At 33.7% G+C, this 26,200-nt stretch overlaps 2 protein-coding genes and 1 pseudogene across 2 annotated transcripts; 1 reads left to right on the top strand and 2 right to left on the bottom strand.

Annotated features, from left to right (window-relative positions):
- Positions 1–296: 296 nt before the first annotated feature.
- Positions 297–2,288, bottom strand: LOC106417214. The gene is made up of 2 exons (XM_048767998.1): positions 1,860–2,288; positions 297–1,730 (listed from the first exon to the last, which is right to left on the bottom strand). Exons 1-2 carry the CDS (start codon positions 2,286–2,288, stop codon positions 297–299), a joined length of 1,863 nt encoding a protein of 620 aa, XP_048623955.1.
- A 775-nt stretch (positions 2,289–3,063) lies between these two features.
- On the bottom strand, positions 3,064–3,528 carry LOC111209496. Its single transcript, XM_022709424.1, has one exon. It carries the CDS (start codon positions 3,526–3,528, stop codon positions 3,064–3,066), a length of 465 nt encoding a protein of 154 aa, XP_022565145.1.
- An 11,580-nt stretch (positions 3,529–15,108) lies between these two features.
- On the top strand, positions 15,109–18,209 carry LOC106416778 (annotated as a pseudogene).
- Positions 18,210–26,200: the final 7,991 nt, after the last annotated feature.

Raw genomic sequence — 26,200 nt, 5'->3', positions numbered from 1 at the left:
CCCACCTCTCCTTCTTATGTCGAGCCTTTTCTTGAGGTTGTTCATTATAGTCTTATTTGCGGCTTCAGAATGACCGTTGCATTTTGGGTATCGGGGGCTTGCGGCCTTAATCTTGATTTTTCATTTCACGCAAAACTCGTCGAACATTTTGGAAATGAATTGTGGTTTGTTGTCGGTTACTATTTCGTATGGTAGACCATCTCGACAGATGATGTTTTTCCAAATGAAGCTGGTTACCGTCGTGGAAGTGACATTTGAGAAAGCTTAGGCCTCGATCCACTTGGTGAAGTAGTCGGTTAATACCAGAAGAATCGCAGCTGGGCTGGTCCAGAAGGTACTAGCGGGCCTACCACATCCATGGACCATTTCATGAAAGAGTATGGTGAGGATATCGTAGACAGTTTTTGAGTCGGTTGATGTATCATCGGCGCGTGCCTCAGGCATTTGTCGTATTTCAACGCGAATTGCTCGCTGTCATCGGCGTTTGTTGGCCAGAAGTAGCCTAGTTTCTTTATCCTGATTGCTAGGGATCGTCCCCCGGAGTGGCTTCCGCACGCTCCCCCGTGAGTTTGTTTCAGGATTGTGAACGCGTCCTTAGGGGATACACCTAATAGATAGGACTCGTCTAGACTTCTTATGTACAGTCTTTCCTCCATGATACAATAACGCGAACTCCGGGCTTTTATTTTTTGAGCTTCCCATCTCTCGGCGGGAAGCTTGCCGTCCTTTATATATTTAAATATTGGGATTCTCCAATCTGGGCTGGCTTCTAACTTCTTCTTGAAGGCTTCGTGTGCCTCGTTGCTGGTTTCATGGACGGCCTCTTCCGGGATAGCTGTGGTGGTCGCTGTTCTTCTGGTCCTGACGCGCGATGTGCTCGGGGCCGATTGACTGTCGGGCTCGTTGCCGTTTACGTTGTCGAGACCCTGGCTTTCTCTTCGTGCCCCACTTCGCGTAGTGATTGCACCAACGCGCGGGGGATTGTTTTTCGGAAGATCGATTTCCTTTCGTGGGAGATTTATTCTTGGTTTATCTATCCCTTCTACTGGTATTATTCTTTTCACCACCGGATTGGAAGTTGAAGCCAGCGCGGCCAGCGCATCCGCTGATGTATTATCTCCCCTTGGGATTTTCGTTAGTTCGAACTTGTCGAACTGCTGAGTGATTTCTTGCAGGACTGAAATGTATGCTTCCATTCTTTCGTTTTTTGCTTCGTATTCTCCGTGGAATTGGCTTGTGACTAATTGCGAGTCGCTGAAGGCGCTGATTTCTCGGGCACCGACGCTTCTTGCGAGCCGTAGTCCCGCGATCAGGGATTTGTATTCAGCTTCGTTGTTCGAAGCGCTGAACCCTAGGCAAAATGATTGTTCGATCATTTCTCCCGACGGGGATTCGAGCTGTATTCCAATTCTGGATCCTTGTTTCGATGATGCCCCATCGACATGTAATCTCCATTTAGTATTCGAGCTCGAGCTGTCCTCCTTTGGGACGAGCTCGATGATGAAATCTGCTAGTACTTGTGCTTTTGAGCTCGTTCGTGGTTTATATTCTCTGTCATATTCGCTGAGCTCGATTGCCCATTTTGCGAGCCTGTCGGATTGGCTTGGACTATGGAGTATTGTTCGACGGGTTGTGACGTCATGACTATGATCGAATGAGACTGGAAATAGGGTATCAGTTTTCTGGCGGCGGTTACTACCGCTAGTGCGAGTTTCTCCATTACGGGATATCTGGTTTCGGCGTCAACTAGCGACCTACTCACGTAATATATTGGTTTATGTTCTCCGTTTTCTTCGCGGATCAGGACTCCGCTCACCGCATGTTCGTAGGTCGCGAGATAGGAAGAGGGTTTCTCCTACGATCGGTTTAGACAACACGGGCGGTTCGCTGATGTACGCCTTGAGTTCTTTTAGGGCAGAATCGCATTCGATGTTCCATTCGAATTTCTTATTTCCTTTCAACAATTTGTAGAAAGGAAGGCATCTATCAGTCGATCTCGATATAAAACGGTTTAATGCGGCTATTTTCCCAGTGAGACGATGTACTTCTCGGACCGATCTTGGGGGTAAGGTATCGACGAGTGCTACGATCTGCTTTGGGTTGGCTTCGATTTCTCTTTCGGTTACCAAGTAGCCGAGGAACTCCCCAGAGGCTACTCCGAATGTACATTTGGTTGGGTTTAGTTTCATTCCGAATTTGTTGAGGATGTTGAAACATTCTTGTAACTGGGAAACATGGTTGCTTGCTTTCGATGACTTTACTAGCATGTCGTCTATGTAAACTTCCATTGTTTCCCCAAGTTGCTTGGAGAACATCTTTTTTACTAATATTTGGTAAGTGGCTCCAGCATTCTTTAATCCGAATGGCATCACTTTATAGCAGTATGTTCCTCGCTCCGTAATGAAGCTCGTTTTTTCCTGGTCTTCGGGATTCATGAGGATTTGATTATAGCCTGAGAATGCGTCCATGAAGGAGAGTAGTTCATGTCCGGCTGTGGCTTCTACTAGCCGGTCGATTTACGGTAATGGAAATCTGTCTTTCGGGCATGCTTTGTTGAGGTCGGTGAAGTCGATACATACTCTCCATTTTCCGTTCTTCTTTTTAACCACGACTGGATTTGCGAGCCAGTCGGGGTATTGAACTTCGCGAATGGAGCCGATTTTCAGGAGCTTATCCACTTCATCATTCACGGCTTTGGCTCGCTCGGGACCTAACTTCCTTCGCTTCTGTTTGATGGGTTTAAATGTGGGATCGACGTTTAGGTCGTGGGAAGCGATATTGATATCGATTTCTGGCATGTCTGCCGCGGACCATGCAAACGTTTTGATATTTGACCGAGAGGTCGCGTGCGAGTGGGATATTCTCCTCCTTCTATGGCATTTTTCGGAACTCGGACATGTAGCAGGCTCGAGCTTTTTTCTGGCTTCCGAGTATGGTCTTTTCTCCGGTTGGAGACATAAACTTCACATATTGGTGATAAACTGAGGGAACTGCCCTCATCTGGTATAACTAGGGGAGCCCTACAATGGCCTCAAAAGGCATGGGAAGATCGACTACAGTGAATTATGTTTTTCGCCTTAGGTTACAAGCTTTCTTAGTTAATAACACGACCCCGAGTGAAAGGATCGACCTTCCTTCGAAACTGGCGAGGGGGTTCGCTTCCCGTCTGATCTTTGGGGCCGGTTGTTCGAGCGACCGTAGCGTTTCTTGTGAAATGACGTTAACAGCACTTCCGGTATCGACGAGAATTTTCGAGAGGGCGACGCCTCCTACTTCTAACGCGATCACTAAGGCGTCATCATGGGGCATATCGAGCTTTACAGTTTCATGCTCGTGGAAAGTCAAGATTTCCCCTTTCTGTGGTGCATCTTCGAATGCAGTGATGGTGTGACTGTTAATCGTTCCCCGCAAGGTACGGGAGCGTTTATTGAAATTAACGACCTCTCTTGTCGTGATCGATTTGTCCGATCTGAGGAGTTTGAGATCGATAGATCCGATGCGATCAGGTTGGACTTGGTTGGGATCCATAGTCGCGCTTAAGAAACTTAGATCGGTTTCTTAGCAAAGATGTTTTTCGTTTATCTTCCCCACAGTCAGCGCCAAAATGTAGAACCTAAAATCTACACAAAGTATTTGATAGTGATCGGGGTTTGATCTAGGGAAGACAAATGATGTAGGCAACGATATCTTTAGAACACAACGATGTTAAGTAGTTTCCAGTAGGTGAAAATGGACTTTATTGATGAATAAGATCAAATACAATAGATTGAACTAGATCGAGTGATACAAAATGAGATCGGTAAAGAAAGAATCTAGAGGTGGGAAGACAACAAGATCGATGTGAATGTGTAGCTCTCTCTAGGGTTTTCAACGTCCCCCCTTCTGTTTCCATTCCTCTTCCTTTATAGTAAGCTGACTTCGAGACCTCTGTGGTAGCTCCGCGATCTCAGCTTCTTGTTGCACGATCTCCGCGACCTCGGCGACTACTTCTCGAGCTCGTATCCTTGCTACGGGCTCCGGCCCTTTAAGGCCCATGCCTTTGACTGCGGCCCATTGTGGTATTGACCAAAATTGGGTCCAACAATCATCATGAGCGTACCGCCATGGACGAACCGTCACAATCAAATCGCCACAGGTGGACATGTCGATGCAATCCATGTGTAAATGGAGTAATGAAATCAATGGGTCGAGTCGTCTTGTTGATCCGAGATAGATTAACAGGTGGATACTTATCTTTGATGATGAGATGCCGAGCTAGTGGCAGACGAGATGGCCTTCTCTGACGACGAGCTCGTGCTGGTTACGTTGAGCTTGTCTTGAGAGTTTAAATGAAGAAAGCAGGCCTTGTCGTCACTGTGCTCATCTTGAAACTCGTCTACAACTAGCAGCCATTGAAGAGGCTTGATCTAAGCGAAAGGTCGAGACAAGAAGCTCGTGCCGAGACGGCAAGCTTGTGATGACATTCCACATAAGTACACTTCACCAGACCACGCTCCCATTGCAAGAACCACCGCTCTCACCTCTTCCCATTACGCCGTCTGTGATAAGCCACTGCTAGCTTTCGGTCTTTCCTTCCACGACCTTCATGTGTATAAAGTGAATATACAGAACCGTCGCATAAGCCTTCTGGTGATTGTTCTCTTACAATCAAACAATGGATTGCTTTTGCCTGAGCTGAGATGGTAATGAGCTCTATGTATCACAGAACAAATCGTCTCTAAAACTGCTTGATTTGAATCTCGTACTGTGTTGTTTAGGACATGGATGATGTGGGTTTCGAGATCTGTCGGAGACGAAACTAGCCGTGTCTGAACAGCTGCTTTGGGACCGAAGGAATGAGAGAGTGGTTGCTCATCTGACTAGACAAGAACTCGATCAACCGGCACAGCGAAGAACATGTGTTTCTCAAGGCAGATCAAGTGGTTGCTCATCTGACCAGAAAAGAACTCGATCCAACAGCGCAGCGAAGAACATGTGTTTCTCAAGGCAGATCAAGTGGTTGCTCATCTGACCAGACAAGCAGATGGCGAACATAAACTTATATAGCCTCGGCTTCCTCTGGATCGCCTTCCTCCTCATCAACTTCTGATCCACTCTCCGGCAAAGACCAAGACTTTCGGTTTATGCGGCAACAGTAACGCGTTCTTGATCTGTCTGTCGTTCAGTAACATTTGTCGGACAAGAGAGGACTTCATGCCTGAGATCGATAGAGTTCGGTTCTAGAGAGAGGAGAGATCGGTTTCTGAAGATGGAGGGCTCCAGGATCCGGTTCGCGATGTTGGCTTGGAGCTTCGTCGAATAGGTTTTGGAGATCGTCTTCTTCGTTGGGCGAGGATTGTTTCCCCATCATTGATGCGTCGCTAAGATCAAGTGTTGAGCTTCTTTTTTTTTTCTATGAGCCAAAGGACCAGACGGCAAACCGAGAGTCTTGGGCTCGTTGGTGGGCCTTTAGTGACATCAACAGCCAGGCTTCATGAAAAGCTTCCTCCTTTACCGAGAAGACACCATGGTTTGCCTAGATCTTGTAGTTGCCAAACTGAAAGCTTAAGGTGAAGCTAGATCTGAATTTTTCCAAGTTTGATATGTTTTGAAGATAGTTCTCCTTATTACCCTCCTTCTAGTGCCAACTGTTTGACCTAAAAACGGTGTATTTGCTGGTAGTGTTTGTTGGAATCATACAATAAATTTTTATGGAGGTTTAGGAGAAATCATCATTAAGATCAAATGAGAAAAAGAACATCCAGGAGATTTTATTGATAAAAGATTGCATTACAAATGATTTGAAGAGTAAAGTGAATCTAAGAATCTATAAAATCTTTATAGGATGTGTTCTAGATCTAAGAATGAGAAGAAAAAAGCTCATTCCTAAAGAGAAGTGTCTCCTTATTTATAAAAGGACAAACTCGGATTTTCTAGTGAAATAGGTCTAATTCATTGTTTCATTGACCTAGTTGAAGGGCAAAGCCCACCCTCAACAATGCAGCACTGAAACATTTATACCATATCTTGAATCGGTAAGCTTACGCTGAAGATGATAATTAATACTCCCTCCGTTTTTATATAAGTCGTTTTAGAGAAACTTTTATGTTCTAAATTATATGACGTTTTCGGTTTTCTATGTAAAATTTATTAACACTTAATGTAATATGACCAATGATAATATACATTCTATTTTATTATTGGTTGATTTGTGGATAGGTAAATAATTAATGATGTATTTGTTTAGAAAATATAAAAAATTAATGATTTTTTAATCCATGTGTATAATTCTAAATATATTAAAAAACTGAGGGAGTATTGGTTATCGTTAATGTTTAGTATGCTCATGAGATTCTGGTGCTGCTCCCATAATCGACGGTTTAATTAAGTTTAGCCTATTTAAATCAGAAAAAAAATAGAATAATGTATTCTTCTATATTAAACAATAAAAATCTTCTCTAAGTTTCACTTTTTTTTTTCCTCCATTTTCCACCTTTTCCATACCTTTTTTAATAAATATTGGTTATAGCTTTAGATTTTTTTGCTTCTTACATAACGTGGAAGACAACAAAAGTCTACACTAAGCCATAAAAATTCCACTAACAATCTGTTTTATATTTAAAAGAAAAAATCGTCAATTTTGTCTCTGATTATTTGTATTCTGAAATGTTATTATTTGGATTCTTTAACAAAATGTTAAACAATTTTTTTGCAAAAGCTAAAAAAATCCTATAACCGCTTTAACCTACTATCTTTATATATAAAGAAAGTTCTTTCTCTCCTTAGAGAGACACATCAGATTCCAGGTCACAAATTAGTGCACCATGGTTGTGACACGTGTCCCAAACATTAAAATATGCTGGGCTTCGTAATTGATATGTGTGTGTTAATATTATTGGGCTTTCGTCCGGTGTGTTGTTCGGTCCACGAACCATCGAGTGTTAACCCTAATCAGGCGCGAAAGTTCTTTTCTCCACTGCGTTGTACGGCGCCTGTGATGGTTGAGCTCCTTCGCGATTTCTAAAACGGTGTGCATTATGATATCTTCGTGTTAACTCTCATTAATTCAGACGCCCACGGCGATGTCTTCAATTCGTGAGTCGAATCGGCGAGGCGGTGTGCTTTATGTATAAATATGTATGTATTTCCCTTCCAAAATTTGCATTCTCTTCATCTCTCCAATCTCTCTCATGGTGTAACGATTGAAGTTCCTGTCAATCAATCTTCTAAAATCCGATTAGGCCGGATTGGCGAATGGCATCTCGATTGGCTCAAAAGTCTATCTGAATTAATCCAAGAATTTCTGGAACTAGGTCATCGGGATTATCACGGACTGTTACGGTTCCTCTCGAGTCGTAAGAAACCACATGCAAATCCTTTCCTTGGCTTTTTTTTTCATTTGTGTTCCGACTGCGAGGTTTCACGTTTGTAGCCCAATGTTTCAAAATACTCAACTTAAAAATTTGTTCTCCACCGGAGAACTTGTGAGAAGTTGGTGTTACCTCCTACTTTCGATGATGTTGGTAATGTTGTTCAACTCTCTACTATTTTTGGTTCTATACATAAGAAAGTTGCGTACTTTATGAATCAAAGGCCTCTTTTTGTAAACTTATGATTCTTAAGACTACAAGATCTCTGATTTGTTTTTTTTTAAATTATTGGTAGTAGCTCAGATACGAAGAACACATGGATCTGAACAAAAGTTTCCATGGCCACCGCTTCTGTCATTATGACTGAGTGAACGTCTTCATCTTATCTGCGAAACTTTACACACCTTCCACCTATAGCTTCGTCTCCTTCGATATTGTTTCATCATAGTGGTTGCTCATTGAACGCAACAGCAACATACACCGATGACATTCTGTCAGGGAGACAGATCAATGGCTCCCATTGGTGAGGTGGATGAGACGAAGATAAAGGTTGCTTCAAGGTGTGAATGTTTTCTGAACTGATTTGTTTTTAAAATCGGTTATTCAGCAAAATATGATTTTTCCGTGGGATGTTGATACAACAGGATAGAATTTTTTGTTTGTTCTATTTATTGTATAACATTTGTTTTTCTCTAAATAATTAGGTTTTATATTATGGGTAAATCATTCTTTTTGTAGTTGATTCTTATTTTTTTATGTTAACTTTGTTTGTCGTAAAAAATCGTCTCCCATTATAGTTAACTAGTTTTTTGATATAATTATTAAATATTTGGCAGCTTTGTGATGCTCTTCACCATAAGCATTACAAAAAGTTGAATCACTTGAAAAAATATTAAAGAATAAGAATTAAGTAAAGGGAGGATTCAATGCTGTAAAATGTATCAGCTGCAGTCACCATTTGGATTTGTTTTACTCGACATATCCTCAGATTTTGGCCTTGCTGAACAGTTTGTTCATCATAATGATCAGTTGGATTTATTAAACAAAGAGGATACTAAAGCCGTCAACAAAAAAAAAAGTTGCAAGCAAGTGTTGAGATCGGAGGACAAAATGACTTAAAACTATACGACTCTTACAAATAATACTAGGTCTGATACAATTTATATTAAAAAAAAAAAACAGGAAAGGAGCTAGATTTTGTAAACGATTGAGTATTGGGGATGGTCTCTCAAGTAACTTCTGGAACTAAGTCTCAAAGATTACTGTGAATTTAGCCAAGGTGTGTTAGTCTTGGACGATGCTTCAGTTGGACCGTCCTGTAACAACAACGGAGAAAGGCAAATATAGTCCAGAAACAACATAATGTTTTGCTGGAGAAAAACAGGTAGCTATGGATTATGGATTCAACTCTGATAAAAAAGTCAAACATGTCTCTTTCACCAAAGGACAACGATTTTGTTGTACAAGGAAGCAAGTGTATTATGATTTATTTGGTTTGTTTTCATTTAGTTTGGCGTGCTTCTGGGGTTTGTAAAAATTAGTGCAACATCAATTTCTCACGGAACAACAAAAGATTCACAATGTAAAAAACATATATATTTTTTTTTACTCAAAACGCCATTCTATTACTCAAACTTAAGGTGGTCTGGGTAACCAGACCGGAATAGAACAATCAATAAAATGTAACTCCTGTAAAAAACATATTTAAATTGACCTCAAATGTATAGTAAATAGCATGTAACATGATACTTACAAACTAGCTTTGTGTAGTTTTGAATCAAAGTTATATATTTCTAAACATAATAAAATATACATAAGCCAAAATAATAATAAAATATATATAACATAACTTGTCTTTTCTTTAATTATTGTATAGTCAATTCAAAAAATAAATATTAAAAATTATTTTTGTTACTAAAACCTTCCAAAATAAAGTTTATTTCATGTTTATATGACAAAATTTAAATATTAATGAATTTGTGTAGGATTTTCTGGGTGCATATGCGAAATACATAAGTGTATATGTATATAAGATTAAAATAAACATTTGTAAAAACATGTTCTGCCCAAATAGTATAAACAAGATATATTTCATTTTTTTCTCGCGATTGTAAAGCATCACTTTGATGATATTAGTCAATTTTAAATTGTTTATATACGTTTTTCATTAATTACATTTTCCCAAAATACACAAAGTTTTCTCTGTGTTCTTTGGTCTAAAATTATAAAGCATCCACTGGACTAATATTAAAGTATATTAGATCACTTTAATTCAAACCAAAAATATTTATTGAAAATAATAATATGATCTTAGAATTATTTTTGTTATTTGTTGTCTATAATATCATTTTCTATAATGATTTTAAATGCTTCATAAATTAATAAAAAAACATATAAAATAGTTTTTGTTATAACTTCCCGTCCGTAGGACGGGCCGACCCTAGTTTTAGTATATAAACTAATAAAAAGGACTTTACAAAGTACTATTGTTTTGGTGATTAGAGTTTGTGTACACATTTTTAGTATGGTTCCTTGGCCCTGATATTAATACCTTTTCTTTTTGGAATAGCAACAACGTCTTCTCCAATATCCAGTGTATACTGAAAGCAGCTTCCATGTTCAATGCTTGATAATTGCAAATGAAAGCAGGTTCCACGTTTTGGCATAATCCCTTCAGCCAACTTTCAAAGTTCATAAACGTGATGTGTCATGTAATCATCATAGGCGAGCAAAGCCCATGTATCTCCTCATTAGCTTGGCTATGACTTATGATTGTCCGATATCTTCTTAAATAGATATCAATGATTTTTTATTGCCAAAGAGTTTTCTTAAATTAATAAAATATTTACAGAGCACGCAAACAAACATTTTTACAAACAAAAAAAGGAGAGAAGAACCAGCAAACTGATAGACAAGGGGAAGAGCAGGATATAAAAGGACAAGCAAAGTGTCGTTGCTTATATAGTAGTGATAAATATTACTAACATTGAAGATGAAGTTGGAATGATGGAATATCATTGGTTTTTGCTTCAAATTTTAGAAAGTGTATTTTTGTTGAATTTTTGATTGTGTCTTCACCAAATATTGAGTTGTATAAATGAAATGTTTTGATTGGTTTTACAAGTTTTTCAATTTAATAACATGTCGTTTCCACCAAACTCAAAAATGTTGAGGTGTCAACTTCTTGAGAGACTTGTGTTATTATTGTGTTGATTTCCCTGCTTGATCTTTTTATTATTCTTTGTCAACAACAACTAATCTACTTAAACCGGTTAAGTAATCCAACGGGGAAAATCGACATAGATCATAACTGATAAAAAGACAATACCATGTGTGCCAATTTGTTCATCTTTGAATTCATTGTTTTGAAATATGTCTGATATTTTGTCAGAAAATAAATAAATATGTCTGATATGTCAAATAATGAAATTAGTAAAAATATTTTACATCTTTAAATTTGTCGAGATGGTGTAGACAACATCTTCAGTAGTTCAACACTATTTATCGTGAACACCACCTCTCGGTATTGAAAAATGGGTCGACAAGCTATCTCCACGAAAACTATCGTATAGCATCAAATGTTCTCTCAAACTATAATTTCGTTCTATATATCCACAAATTAAAAGTTCAAAACTTATTTCTCCACAAATTTTGATTTCAGTGGTTTGTGATTTAAATCTGGTTTTCTTATTTAAACCAGACCATAACCCACTCTTTTTTTCTGAATACTTCTTTCCTTCATTTATCCTCTTGATAAGGGACATTTTTAAAAGACATACCTGAAATTGAAATACAACGAAACTTTCTACAATCTGAGAAATAAAAACTAATAATTAAATCGAGTGAAGCAGAATGAATCAGATCACAAGCTGAAAGGTCAATTTATCTTTTTAGAACAGACAGCCAGTGAGACACATAAGATTAACGAGCACTTGATGATGTTCCTCCATTTTTGAGTTTGACGTAGTACTCAGAAATAGGATCAGAAACGACATCCTTCTTAGAAGCCAAAGAATTTGACTCAAACATCCGACTCAAATACTTCTTTCCTTCATTAATTCACCAAATACTAATATCAGTAGTCTTTTTTAAAACTACCACTCTCTGTTTCTTTTGACCTGAGACTTTCGGAGATAGTTACAAAAATCAACGTCAAATTCGAGACTCTATTCCCTTTGTGCTTTCCGAATTTTGAGTTTGGCAGCTTTTGCTCTATTGGCGACTTTGTGTACCGCTCAACCGTTACGGGAATACGGAGGCGTCTGAGTCGTCTGACTGATTCGGATATCCATTAGAGCATGGACAAGCTTCTTCAATTAAATCTGTTGCAACGATGTGGACGGAGACACAAAAGAAGAGGGCTATGGCGGTTATTTCTTCTTACGTGTTCAGTCAGTGCCGTAGGAGCACTTTAGGCCCAAGGCAAATTAAAAAAGCATTTATATAATTTTAATAAATTTTAATAACTTTAAATGAAATAAAACAAAATTCATATTCTTACATAGATCTTATTTTTTACATACACCTACTTTTTAATAAACAAAAATATATCTAATTCAGAAAACAATTTGTGGCCAAAAAAAACCAAAAATCAAGCCTTTAAAACATATATTAAAATCATTCAAAAAAAAAAGAATTAATCTGAAAATTAGGGCTGGGCAAATAAACCGAACCCGAAAATCTGAACTGAACTCGATCCGATAAAAATGAATCCGAACCGATCCGAACCCGACACAAATACCGAATGGATCTTGTTTTTTGGTATTTTGGGTTATGGGTATTATCTGAACCGAACCCGGACCTAAATGGATATCTGATAGAACCCGAAACATTTAAAATCACAAAAAAGAACTTCTACCAGATATGATCTTAATTCTTAATATGTATCTAAAGTACTTTAAGTTATTATTCAACTTCTAAAATAATTATTTATCAGATGAAGGTTGATGGTGGGAGGTTGAAGCCTGAAGTTTTTAGATTTTGGTTTTGTTTTCATTGAATAATGTTTCCATGAAACTTAGTTTTTGTTTTATGATTTCATTTATCTGGTTTTTTTCTATCACTAACTATGTTTATCTTCCGCTTGATTTTGAATGATCACGTTTGATATTTTTTCTTATTTTTGAATCGATTTTACTTATGTTTTGGCTATTAAAATATGTACAAATCATGTATTTTAAATCCAAAGAACCGATTTCATTTACAAAATAGGTACAAATCAGGTATTTTTAAATTGAAGAACCGATTGGAACCCGAACCCGAAAGTACAATGGGTTATACCGGTTCTTTGAAGATTTACTAACCCCGACCTGAACCCGATAGAACCCGAACCGAACTTTTATATAACCCGAATGAGGCTGATTTTGATAAACCCGAAAAACCAAAACCCGAATAGAACCCCGAATGTCCATGCCTACTGAAAATTATTTATTAATTAGGAAAGTAATTTACTCCAAGCAAAAAATGAGAATCACGTAGACTACCTTCTCATCAACATGAATAATTTACTGATATTAAGGCCCTAAGAGCATCTCCAACGTCACCAATAGAAAACTATTTTTTCTTCTATATTTTACATTAAAATAGAGTAATTCTATTATAGAGTTGGATTTACTACAATGGTTTTCTTTATAATAGAATTACATTATAATATAGTGAAATATATAGAAATGTTGCTTTTTACTCTATATTTGGAGTAAAAAAACAACATTCTTCTATATTTCCTTTTATTATAGTGTAACTCTATTATAGAGTAATCCATTGGAGCGAATTCAACTCTATTACAGAATTACTCTATTTTAGTGTAAAATATAGAAGAAAAATAGTGTTCCAATTGGAGATGGTCTAAGGGCAACCCAACGAGGGTATGAACACAGTTTTCTATTATTAAAAAATATTTAAAAAAATTAAAAAAAGTAGAAAGAGAGAAGCGATGGGTTGTTGGTTAAGGACTTCAACAAAAAAAACAGGATATTTTTTACATGTGTTGCATTTTTATTAGTTCACATTAATTTTGTCATTTAAAATTTAATTATTAATTGACTTAATATTTTAAGAACTTCTTGGGAAGATATTTCCCGTTGGTAGTGCTCTAAAAACTATATATCTTTTAGAGACCTAACGCAAATGTCTTTTTCTTTATATCATAAGCACGACTTTGTGTTCAGCGAAAGTGAGAGGAGCTAGAGCTAGTAGTTGGCTGAAGGATCCGAATCGAGGAGAATTATTTTCTCGGGTATGGGTTAGTAACTCATGGTTAACATATGTAATTAGATTTCAATCAGGTCTAATAATAGTTTAAAATCGGGTTTATAAAACTTTCGGTTTAGTTTAGAGGTTTTGAATTTTAAGTTCTAGGGAGAAATACATATTTAACTTTTGTTCTCTGGAGAAATAAGTTTTATACTTTTAACTCGGATATATAGTATGGGATCATAGTTTAGAAACATTTTTTATGATATACTATAGTTCTCGTGGGGAAATAGTTCATCGACCCCTATCATGCACACTCTGTGCCCATATCAATGCTTCAGATTCAACATATAATAGAGAAAGACTTTCAAGTCAAAGATTCCTAGTAGAGCCGTCAAATGGTCTGTGTATCGCCTAATTGGGCTTGTTCAGATAAATCATTTTAGTTTTGGGTATTATAGTTGGTCCGAAAGGAAAATGGTCCAAAAAAAATCCAACACCAGTGGCCGCCTGGTAGTATTTATAATTATATTTTTAATTATTGATCTATAGTCTTTTTCCCTCAAATACTTTGAAATTACATTTTTTTCTCCAACATTATAAACCTATATTTTCTTGAAAAATTATAAAACTATGTTTTTCCGCCAAAACCAAAAAAACTACAGTTTTCCGTCAAAACGAAAAATTGCATTTTCCTACAAAAAAAAATATTTTTTCCACCAAAACCAAAAATTACGTTTTTGCGCCAAACTGAAAATTATGTTTTCTCGTCAAAATTATGCTTTCCCGCCAAAACAGTAAAATTATGTTTTTCCGTCAAAACTGTAAAACTACTTTTTCCAACTAAAATCGTGAAATTATGTTTTCACATCAAACCAAAAATTATGTTTTTCACCAAAACAAAAAAAATATGTTTTCCGCCAAAATTGAAACTTATGTTTTTTCGTCAAAGCCAAAAATTATGTTTACTTGTCAAATCCGTAAAGTTACGTTTTCCATCAAAATCGTAAAACTACTTGTTCTGCCAAAAGCGTAAAATTATGTTTTCCCTCCAAAATAGTAAAATTATGTTTTTTGCCAAAACAGTAAAACTATTTTTTTCCCGCTAAAACCGTAAAACTATTTTCCCACTAAAACCGTAGAATTATGTTTTCACATCAAAACCAAAAAAAAAATATGTTTTTCACCGAAACCAAAAAATATGTTCCAAAATCGAAAATTACGTTTTTTTGTCAAAGCCTAAAATTATGTTTTCCTATCAAACCCGTAAAATTATGTTTTCCCGTCAAAACCGTAAAACTATTTTTTCTGCCAAAAGTGTAAAATTATGTTTTTCCGTCAAACTTAAAATTATATTTTCTCCCGCCAAAATCGTGAAACTATATTTTCTTGCTAAAATGGTAAAATTATGTTTTCTCCAAAACCGTATTTCCCGCCAAAACTATAAAACTATATGTTTTCTTCTCAAAATCATGCAAACATATGTTTGGAAGGCCTATAGATACATATTGTCCATGTGATTTTTGTCCAGAGCACGTCCATAATCTGTTCAAAATGAATTGGACAGGGCTAGTCCACCGAAGGCCTGACCAGTTCCACTACTTCTTTTCTGCATTATCCCGAAAATATTTTCGTATGCGTCTATCCTGGCAACACTTTTATTTATCAAATCAATAATTTAGTATTTTGGAATGACATGCTTCACCTCTTTACAGAAGACCTGCTAGTCTTTCTTTATATCTTTATTTATATAGTCAAATATGATTGGCTTCTTAGTGTTTTCTTTTTTGACCTTTTCTTAGTCTTTATTGGTCTTTCTGAAAGCTAAGTTTTTTTAATTCGGAAATGTTAATCTAGAAATTGATTTAAGAAGAACGCGTATATCAAAAGTTATACTAGTTTTTCTTTTTTAATTTCTTGTTGTCAGAAAAAAGGTCTAAAGGTTTCTTTTAAATTATGTGTTAAGATTGCGTATATAAACAAATGTCCAGTTTTCAACATTGAGTTGTTGGTATGAGAATACAGAAAAAGTAGTAGCCACAAACAGAAACTCGAATAGATCAAAACCTAGAGGAGACGCGGAGTCAACAACATACATATTTGAATATGATGAGATACCAAAACCTAATGGTAGGAGATGGCCTCTCCGATCATCATCGCTACACATATGCTTGCAATGAACTGATCTCCATGATAGATCTTGGTTACTCTCGTTTACCCAAAGATGTCAAAGCCTTCATCTTCCAAGATTGTCTCTCCGCTTTTCGTCTTCTTCCCGAGTAAGTTTTTCTCATGGCTTGTAAATAGCAAAGTTAGAAACTTTCAGCCAACCCTCAAGTGGAGGATTGAGTCTAATGGTAACTGAATCGTTGAGATTAGCTTAGATTCTTTGGTTATTTTCATACACAATTTGTAAAAAGACATGTTTTGTTTAAATGGGTAGAATGTTTTATCTTTCGTGAATATATATAAATACAAATACTTTAACAACTTTTCTTTGTGCTGCACGATGGTTCAATCTTATGGTTCCTCTATATGTTGCTGGAGAAATCTTGAAAATAAAACCAAAGTTGGGAACTTTGTTTGGTTCTAGCAGCCAATCATTAAGCAGAGGATTAAGACTAGTGTGTGTTGGGGTTTGGTTCTTCAAATGACTTCACTGATTCTTTTGCATTTTTTTCAGAATGATTTTTTTTGTTAAAGATGCCAAATGTTCTGTTTTCTTGAATATAAATGCGATAATGTAAACGTAAAAGGCAAGTTTTTAACCTTTAATGTGATGATACTCATCAAGAGCAGCTTATTTGTATTAGCACAAATACCTTTGATTCTTAGTCGACGTCGATGTTTTATGAAATCTATGTTTCATCTGCAATGTGTCAGTCTATGATTGATCCACCTTTTCTGATATTTTAAATTTGATTACAGTAATTAGTTATATTAATATAAAATGTTTGAGAGATTCTAGTAATTATTTTGCCGATGTGTTGCTCAACAGTTTCAGTTTCTATATTTATATATGTTTTTCTCATTTAGGATGAACACAACAGCTGCTGTTTCAGCCGCTAACCTTCTTGTGAAGAGCGTGAAATCAGCATTTCCAAAACAGAAGAAGAACTTAGCCATTGTACAATTTAAGCAAGCCCTTAAGAGACGAACTAAGAGCCATGAGGAAAATATAGGTATGTTTTCTAGTTATCTTTCTGGGAATCTCCTCTTTAATAGCGCTCCAACGAGTAGTTTGCCTATTGGCCCTAAAACTCTTGGATTCGGATCTGACCATGTTAAATTTGTCTTAGTAGAATAATTAATTTAACATTGTCTGGGTATATGGAGTTGTATGGGCTTAAAAAAAAGTTGTATGGGCTTTCGGATCTAGAACCTCTTAGTCATTTAAAGAAAAATGCCCGAGATAATCTTTTTTTTTCAGATACACCTTCACTACCACAAGATGTCCTTGTTCACATTTTCAGTCTCCTTGATGTATCATCCTTAATTTCCTCATCTCAAGTCTCTCGGTACTACTACTTTGTCCTGTAGTATATTTGCACGTTGCAGATTCTTTTGCTTGCTTTGTTCTTCTTCTTCTTCTTACTTATATGTGATGTTTGTAGCTCATGGAACCTAGCAACGCATGAAGGCTCTCTGTGGCGATCACTTTTTAATCTTCACTTCAGTCACGACGTCTTGACTCATATTCATCCCGGTTTTGACTGGAGAGAAGCCTTTAAGCAGGGCCGGCTCAAAGAAAATGTGGGCCCTTGGGCAAAGTGATTTTCAAATTTTTTGTTTTATATATATTTTGGATAATTTGAAAAAATTAGTCCCTTTTTAATACTAATTACTCTAAAAAAGAGTTGGGCCCTGGGCCCACGCCCCATTGCACTGCCTCCTAAGCCGGCCCTGCCTTTAAGAACGAATGCATTGGTACGGGCTTCTTTTGTGCATGGTTTTATCTTCTTTCTTTCGTATATTACTGCTTTAAATTTGTAAAGTATTCATTTGGTTTGCGTAACCTTGCAGTGTATAATTTATCAAAGAAGTTAAGATCTGGTCGCGGATATTGCAGTTACTGTGACACCCTTGTTTGGCATGACAACTTTAGATGTCCGAAGAAACAATGTCAGTTTGAATCAGGCAAGGAGTACTGGACCGCATTTTAACTCACCAGGTATAAGCTTTTTCCTCATTTAAAACTTTGTTACTTCTCTTTGTCTGTTTTTTGTTACTTGTAGGACAAATTATCTTATATGCTTTTTGGTGGTTTTGTTTCTTAACAGGTTGTTAACTATTTACTGGGGATAACTAGCTCGTCTGATGAAAGTAATTTGGACGAAACTGATTCAGTGGAAAGTGGTTCGGTTGAGAGTGACTCGGTCGAAAGTGATTCGGACGATGAGGACGTTCCTGGACTATGGGCTAATCCTAAGAAACACACAGAAAGGATTCCTACTCTATAGTTTCACAGCTTAACCCAATATGACATGGTTAGGGGCTGGCTGAGCAAAAAAACCTTTAATAAATGAGAGGATTCCTTTATGTGTGTGAACTTTCTTACTCGTATGCACATTCAGAGTTATCAACTCAGTACAGAACAGCAAACGTCTCTTGCTTGTGCTTGTTGCGCTCATGGGCCTATCTGTTTATATCAATATTTTGGGTGAATTATGTATAATTTCTACAAAATTAACTCTATTGATACTCTTTCCATTTAAACTTATACTAGGTGACCGGTCCGCACCCTGTGCGGGCATAAGAACATGATCGGTGCGCACCCTGTGTTCTCTCTCGGCCCGTACCTCACGAGAGGGAATACACTAACGTCAGTATGAAGAGGCAGATATTGTGTGTATGTATAATTGCAACGTCACAAAATATTTTGTGTGTTTACGAAGAAACTTTCATTCAAAAAATGGAATAAATAGTGTATAGTTTTAGAAGTAACAGATTTTATATTATCATTAATTAGAATTGTATTGTATATGTTTCATAATTCTTTATTTTAGGTGAATAATATTATTTTTCCATAAATAATAAACAAACATTTATGTAGACATATTAAAAGAAAATATAATAAAAATCAAAATATTATCCATAAATAATATAAATTATGAAGTACATTTCTCGATAAAAAAGCAAATTCAATTAGAAACTTGCAAAAAATTAAATAAATTTTGTAAGCAATTTGACGGGTTAACATTATTTGATAGATTTATAAATTTCTAAATTTTATTGAACATAAAATAATATTAAATTGACATACCGTCATCGGTCTCCTAACTCATCACAATCCATCTAGAAAATACAAAAAATAAATAATTGCAACAGTTTATTCATTTTAAAATTTGTATTTGAAAAAAAAAGTAGATTAAAATTACGTACCGTGACTACGAAATATTCTGAAAAACTTGTTTGTAGACAACATTTAATATTTTTGTCTGCGGCTTCCCTTCTTTACCAGTTATTAGGATTTTTAATCCAGATCTCGACTTAACTCTTGAAAGTGCAACTTTGCCTTGCATTTTGTAAGCATTTTATAAATTATTTTAAAATTATGATAAATTTATTCTTTAAACAACGATAAATAATTTAAAAATAATATTAATAAACATTTTTGGATTTTGTAATATTTAAAATAGTTATTATATAATTATATTCGAACACAATTCATCAAGTAGAGTATAAAACTATTATAATTATCTTATATAAAATTTTGTTCATTGTATTTTATAGTTTATAAATATTAAAAGTAATAAATAAAACATTATTAATCTTTCTATAATACTTCCAAGGTAAAGTGGGTGGCAGAGTCGATGAAAGTGGATGGCAGAGTCGATTCATCAAGTAGCATATAATACTTCCAAGGTAAAGTGGGTGGCACAGTCGATTAAAGATGAGGAACATTTGCGTCTAAACACATTTTTCTTAGCACACAAGCAGCATCGTCGTAATACCTTAATAGTATGAGAGGAGAGGTTTGTGAATAATACTTTAAAGAATGAAAAGAGAATGTTTGTATTTTAAAACCTTGGGTGTCTCATATATATATACAGTCGATTTATTTCTCATATTAATGACGCACAATATTTTGCACAATAAATAATGAAATTGTTTAAAGAAAGATATTAAATGTGTATTGTCAAAAAATGATTTGCATATGATATGATTTTAACTTGCGCAAGTAATCCATATTAGAAAGGTAAGTTATTAAAAACAAACAACCTAATTAGAAACATTAAAATATTTTGTAAGCAATGTAATAAATATGATATCTACATGCGTAAGTTTACCGTTTGAATAATAAGGAAAGTTTTTAATATTTGTCTTAATTCTAAATCTTGCCCAAAGGTAAACTAAATCGATAATATTTAATGATTTCAACTTGCGCAAATAATCCATATTGTAAATAAGTGATTTGCATATTTAATGATTTCAACTTGCGCAAGTAATCCATATTAGAAATGTAAGTTATTAAAAACAAATTTTGTCAATAAGTTATTTGCATATTTAATGATTTCAACTTGCACAAGTAATCCATATTAGAAATGTAAGTTATTAAAAACAAACAACCTAATTAGTAGGGATGGGCACTTTACCCGATATCCGAAGTGGCACCCGAACCCGATCCGAAAATGCATGTCAAGTTTTTTATTTAAAAAATTAACAAAAAATTACATCCAAATTTTTTTAAAAAATAACTAAATTAATGCCTTTTTAGTTTTAAATTTTTATGTCTAAATCTATTAACCATTCAATCTATTAAAAATAAAAAAATAGTTAACTGAAAGTTATATTTTTAAATATAAGAAACTTGAGAAATGAAAATTTAAAATTTTTTTTTCAAAATCTAAATATCCGAACCCGATCTGAAATAACCGAATCCAAACTAAAAATACCCGAACCTAACCCGAAGTACAGAAATACCCGAACGGGTTCTACACCTCTATACCGAAATACTCGAAAATCCAAAATACCCGACCCGAACCCGAACGGGTACCCGAACGCCCACCCCTACTAATTAGAAACATTATAATATTTTCTAAGCAAATGTAATTAATATGATATCAACATGCGCAAGTTTACTGTTTGAATAATAAGGAAAGTTTTTAATATTTGTCTTAGTTCTAAATCTTGCTCAATGCTAAACTAAATCGATAATTATTATCCCCTAGCTATATATGGGCTTAACGAAATCGACAATAGTTTTGGGCTTGTCTACATAAGCGATTGATTAAAATAAATGAAAAATAAAATTCAAAAAAATCGACCAATAGAATTATAACAATTTTTCTAAGAAGCTCTATTATAATGACATGTCTGCAGAAATCACTAAAGTGACTTCTCTTTTAATGTATAGGAGGATTGTATATGTGTCGTAATTCTTTATTTAGGTGAATAATATTATTTTTCCATAAATAATAAACAAACATTTATGTACACATATTAAAAGAAAATATAAAAAAATCAAAATATTATCCATAAATAATATAAATTATGAAGTACATTTCTCGATAAAGAAAGCAAATTCAATTAGAAACGTGCAAAAAATTAAATAAATTTTGTAAGCAATTTGACGGGTTAACATTATTTGATAGATTTATAAATTTATAAATTTTATTGAACATGAAATAATATTAAATTGGCATACCGTCATCGGTCTCCTAACTCATCACAACCCATCTGGCAAATACAAAAAATAAATAATTGTAACAATTTATATATTTTAAAATTTGTATTTGAAAAAAAAATAGATTAAAATTACGTACCACGACTACGGAATATTCTGAAAAATTTGTTTGTAGACAGCATTCAATGTTTTTGTCTTCGGCTTCCCTTCTTTACCAGTTCTTAGGATTTTTAATACAGATCTCGACTTAACTCTTGAAAGTGCAACTTTGCCTTGCATTTTGTAAGCATTTTATAAATTATTTTTAAATTATGATAAATTTATTCTTTAAACAACGATAAATAATTTAAAAATAATATTAATAAACATTTTTGGATTTTGTAATATTTAAAATAGTTATTATATAATTATATTCGAACACAGTTCATCAAGTAGAGGATAAAACTATTATAATTATCTTATATAAAATTTCGTTCATTTTATTTTATAGGTTATAAATATTAAAAGTAATAAATAAAACATTATTAGTCTTTCAATAATTTCGAGAATAGTTTCCGTAAATTGTTATTTGTAATATTCTTTAGATTATATGGCAAGTGATGTTAAACGTCAATAAGTTAAACAATTCTTCCATATTTGGAAAACATATATATATATATATATATAACAATGACAAATTAAATGGTAAAGTATGTAAACACATGTTTTCTACCAGCGTGAGTTAGAACACCGCCGTATTTAAGAATCATAAGGGCCTCTACAAGTCTTCATTCTTCGCCTTCACCATCCCACTTCAGCGGCTTCAGTTGAACCTTCATGTATATCCCTGAGAAATTTCCTCCCTGCGCCATTCCAAAAGGTTCTCTGCTGTGAGAAAATGACCCCATGAATTAAATAAAAAATGCATAATGCTAGCTTACTTATAAGATAGTATATTCTAACAAAAAAAAAATGATATAAGATAATATTACTAAATGATACTATGTAATACTTTCCCGGACAATATTCAACAAAGAGAGAGAAAATACTAAAGAACCTCTTCAAGAACTGCTTTAACTTGCCGAAGCTTCTCAGCATGTTCAATCAAGATTTTCTGGATCACTATCACTATCACGACCTGGTCTACATATAAAAAAAGGAAGACCATATTGTCGTTACCAGTATTCAACACATGGAAAAGATAGACCAGAGATGCTTTTTGGAGACAAGACACAAAGAGTTGAGTTCAGGGTTCTAAAGATGAGGAGCCTTTGCGTCTAAACACATTTTTCTTAGCACACAAGCAGCATTGTCGTAATACCTTAATAGTATGAGAGGAGAGATTTGTGAATAATACTTTAAAGAATGAAAAGAGAATGTTTGTATTTTAAGACTTTGGGTGTCTCCTATATATATACAGTCGATTTATTCTCATATTAATGATTTTAATATTTTGCACGATAAATAATAAAATCTTTTAAAGAAAGATATTAAATGTGTATTGTCAAAAAATGATTTGCATATGATATGATTTTAACTTGCGCAAGTAATCCATATTAGAAAGATAAGTTATTAAAAACAAACAATCTAATTAGAAACATTAAAATATTTTGTAACCAATATAATAAATATGATATCAACATGCGCAAGTTTACCGTTTGAATAATAAGGAAAATTTTTAATATTTGTCTTAATTCTAAATCTTGCCCAAGGGTAAACTAAATCGATAAAATTTAATGATTTCAACTTGCGCAAGTAATCCATATTGTGAATAAGTGATTTGCATATTTAATGATTTCAACTTGCGCAAGTAATCTATATTAGAAAGGTAAGTTATTAAAAACAAATTTTGTCAATAAGTTATTTGCATATTTAATGATTTCAACTTGCGCTAGTAATCCATATTAGAAAGGTAAGTTATTAAAAACAAACAACCTAATTAGTAGGGGTGGGCACTTTACCCGATATCCGAAGTGGCACCCGAACTCGATCCGAAAAACCCGAACTGTTTTCCGAACCGAAGTAGCAAAATACCCGAACGGGTATTGAATAAGGAGAGATTGGATACCCGAACCCGAACAGATAATACCCGAACCCGAATGGATATCCGAAGATAACCGAACATATGTATAATTAACCTTATATTTCTACTTTACATCTCTCATTTTATATAAAATATTTATATTGATACTACACATACTTTAAGTTCATATGAAATACATACAATTATGAAAATTAATCTTATATTTCTAGTTTATATCTCTCATTTTATATAAAATATTTATATTGATACTACACATACTTTAAGTTCATATGATATACATACAATTATGAAAAAAATGATTTGCTACTCACTTAAAATGTATGTCAAGTTTTTTATTTAAAAAATTAACAAAAAGTTACATCCGAAATTTTAAAAAAATAACTAAATTAATGTCTTTTTAGTTTTAAAATGTTATGTCCAAATCTATTAACTATTCAATCTATTAAAAATAAAAAAAAATTAGTTAACTGAAAGTTATATTTTTAAATATAAGAAACTTGAGAAATGAAAATTTTAATTTTTTTTTTCAAAATCTAAATATCCGAACCAGATTCGAAATAACCGAATCCGAACTAAAAATATCCGAACCCGACCCGAAGTACAGAAATACCCGAACGGGTTCTACACCTCTATACTAAAATACCCAAAAATCCGAAATACCAGACCCGAACCCGAACAGGTACCCAAGGCTAAACTAAATCGATAATTATTATCCCCTAGCTATATATGGGCTTAACGAAATCGACAATAGTTTTGGGTTTGTCTACATAAGCGATTGATTAAAATAAATGAAAAAGAAAAATTCAAAAAAACTAGCCAATAGAATTATAACATTTTTCCTGAGAAGCACTATATGAGTGTCACCTCAGCAGAAATCACTAAAGTGACTTCTCTTTTAATGTATTGGGAGATATCTTTTTTTTAAACTCTTTATATTATTCGTACTTGGGGTTTGCCACAATTTTAATTATTTTTCTATTACGGTTTCTATTTGAATATATATTTACATATATACATTAGATTTTTTTTAATAAAATTTAAAACTATTTCTATCAAATGTTTTTTACCTAATAAATTTTAAATGTTAGAACTCATAGTTTGTTGTGTGTTTTTTTATTCAAAATTATAGATGTAATGTGTATGAGTTAGAAATTAATTAAACATTAGTTTTTATTTAAGATTTTTATTTTGGATTATTTAAGTTTTTAAGTTAAATAATTGTTATATTTTATTTATTTAATTTTAATGACTTGAAAATTATTGAGTTTCCATTTTATTTATCATCTATCTCAAGAAAGTATAAACCAATGTATAAACCAACTTTTTCCTTGGTCTATTTCAAAATTAAATTTACCAGTCTAACTAAATATAGCATGCAATCTTGGTTTAATTAACTTTTAGATTTTTTTATTACTAGTTTGACCCAAAAAAAACAAAGATTCTCTAGCTATCTGACTATTATAATTTGATTGAAATCCTTTTAAGTATATTTTATGAAATTTATATAAATATGTAAATTAATTATTATATTTATAAGCAAGAAATAAAAACTACCTGTTTTTTCTTTTTTGATAAAATTTGTCTAATTTGCTTTAGAAATATATAGTTTTTTTGTTTCCACATTTTCATTTAGTTTTCATAATTAATTTTAATTATTTGATTTCTTTTAGTATTTTTATTAGAATCGTATTCAACATCATGGTCTTTCACCATTAGGTTTGTGCCTAGTTGCTATCTTCTAATTATAATCAACTAACTATACCATGCGTTCATCTTCCGTGTGAGTTCCACAATCTATCATATATATCACTGTAATCACAATTGGTCTTCATATACACCAAACTGTTTTTGCAACTATCTAGCCACTTTTCTCTTTAAAAACACTATCGTTAAGTGGACCTCAATTTTTTTTCGTTCCATTCATTACTCAATCAAAATCAAACAACTTAGTGCGTTATATTAGTCTGATACATTGAAAACTATGCAGACATTAGTCATCCACTCGTGCTTAAAAAAAATATACATGAACAAAAATTTGCAGCTGCTCCTTCACATTTTACACCAATGAATAAAATGATCCAAAATCATTGATTCTAAACCTTGGCCCCCGTTTATTGTCAAAAGCTTCTTTAATCAACTCCAACTCAGAAAATCTCACTCTCTCCTTCGATATCTCAAAGATTACTCCAATATCACATCAATTTGGTGACCAGAACAACAATTACTTGCAATGGTTTAACCTCTCTCTCATTACGGTAAGAGAGGTTGTTGATGATACATATAACTGGACCATGACTTCCAATATTAGTTGGGACTCCTATTATTAATATATATACACAAAAGAACATGCATATTTATTTTATATGTGAATTGTAAAGCTTTAAAATGTGTTGGATGGACACAAGACCATGCATATTTATTTTATATGTGAATTGTAAAGCTTTAAAATGTGTTGGATGGAAACAAGACCATTACTAAACTATAAATAATTGACAGGGTCGGCTAGGAATGCATTGTTTGGAATAACTAAATGGTGACTAGAAAAGTTTAATGTTGAGTCTTGCATATAATATGATTTCTGTGCGTTTTCTTTGATACATGATGCTTCATCATTACGTAATAATAATAAATAATTGATATATTATATTTTGCTACTAATTTAAGATCTGCATCTTGCGCGGAATGAACATTGTATATAAAAATTATTTTTATGTACTACTATTTATTTTACGTTTTACATATTCTAAAACTAACAAAATAATCAATAATTGAAAAACAATTAACTATTACGTATACAATTAAATTGTTGTCAAAGCAATCAATTTTATTTATTTATTTATGATAATAAATCTAAACAATCACTATTATATATTTTGTATGGATTTAAATAAATTTAAATGATTTTTACATATATTTAATATGGATATCTATTAAATAAAACTTAGTAATCATATGGTTTTATGATTATATTTATCTTCTATAACAAAAATTGTATATTCGTGATAACAA

This window comes from Brassica napus, chromosome C9, assembly GCF_020379485.1.
Source record: "Brassica napus cultivar Da-Ae chromosome C9, Da-Ae, whole genome shotgun sequence".
In the NCBI taxonomy this organism is placed as follows: domain Eukaryota; kingdom Viridiplantae; phylum Streptophyta; class Magnoliopsida; order Brassicales; family Brassicaceae; genus Brassica; species Brassica napus.
Note: the sequence above shows the minus strand (reverse complement) of the source record. Positions and strands in the feature narration are given on the sequence as shown.

Coding starts and splice junctions, on each gene's coding strand:
- LOC106417214 (XM_048767998.1), bottom strand. CDS start 2,288: ATGGAAGTTTACATAGACGACATGCTAGTAAAGTCATCGAAAGCAAGC. Junction 1,731..1,859: donor CCGTGTTGTCTAAACCGATC/GTAGGAGAAACC, acceptor CGCCGAAACCAG/ATATCCCGTAATGGAGAAAC.
- LOC111209496 (XM_022709424.1), bottom strand. CDS start 3,528: ATGGATCCCAACCAAGTCCAACCTGATCGCATCGGATCTATCGATCTC.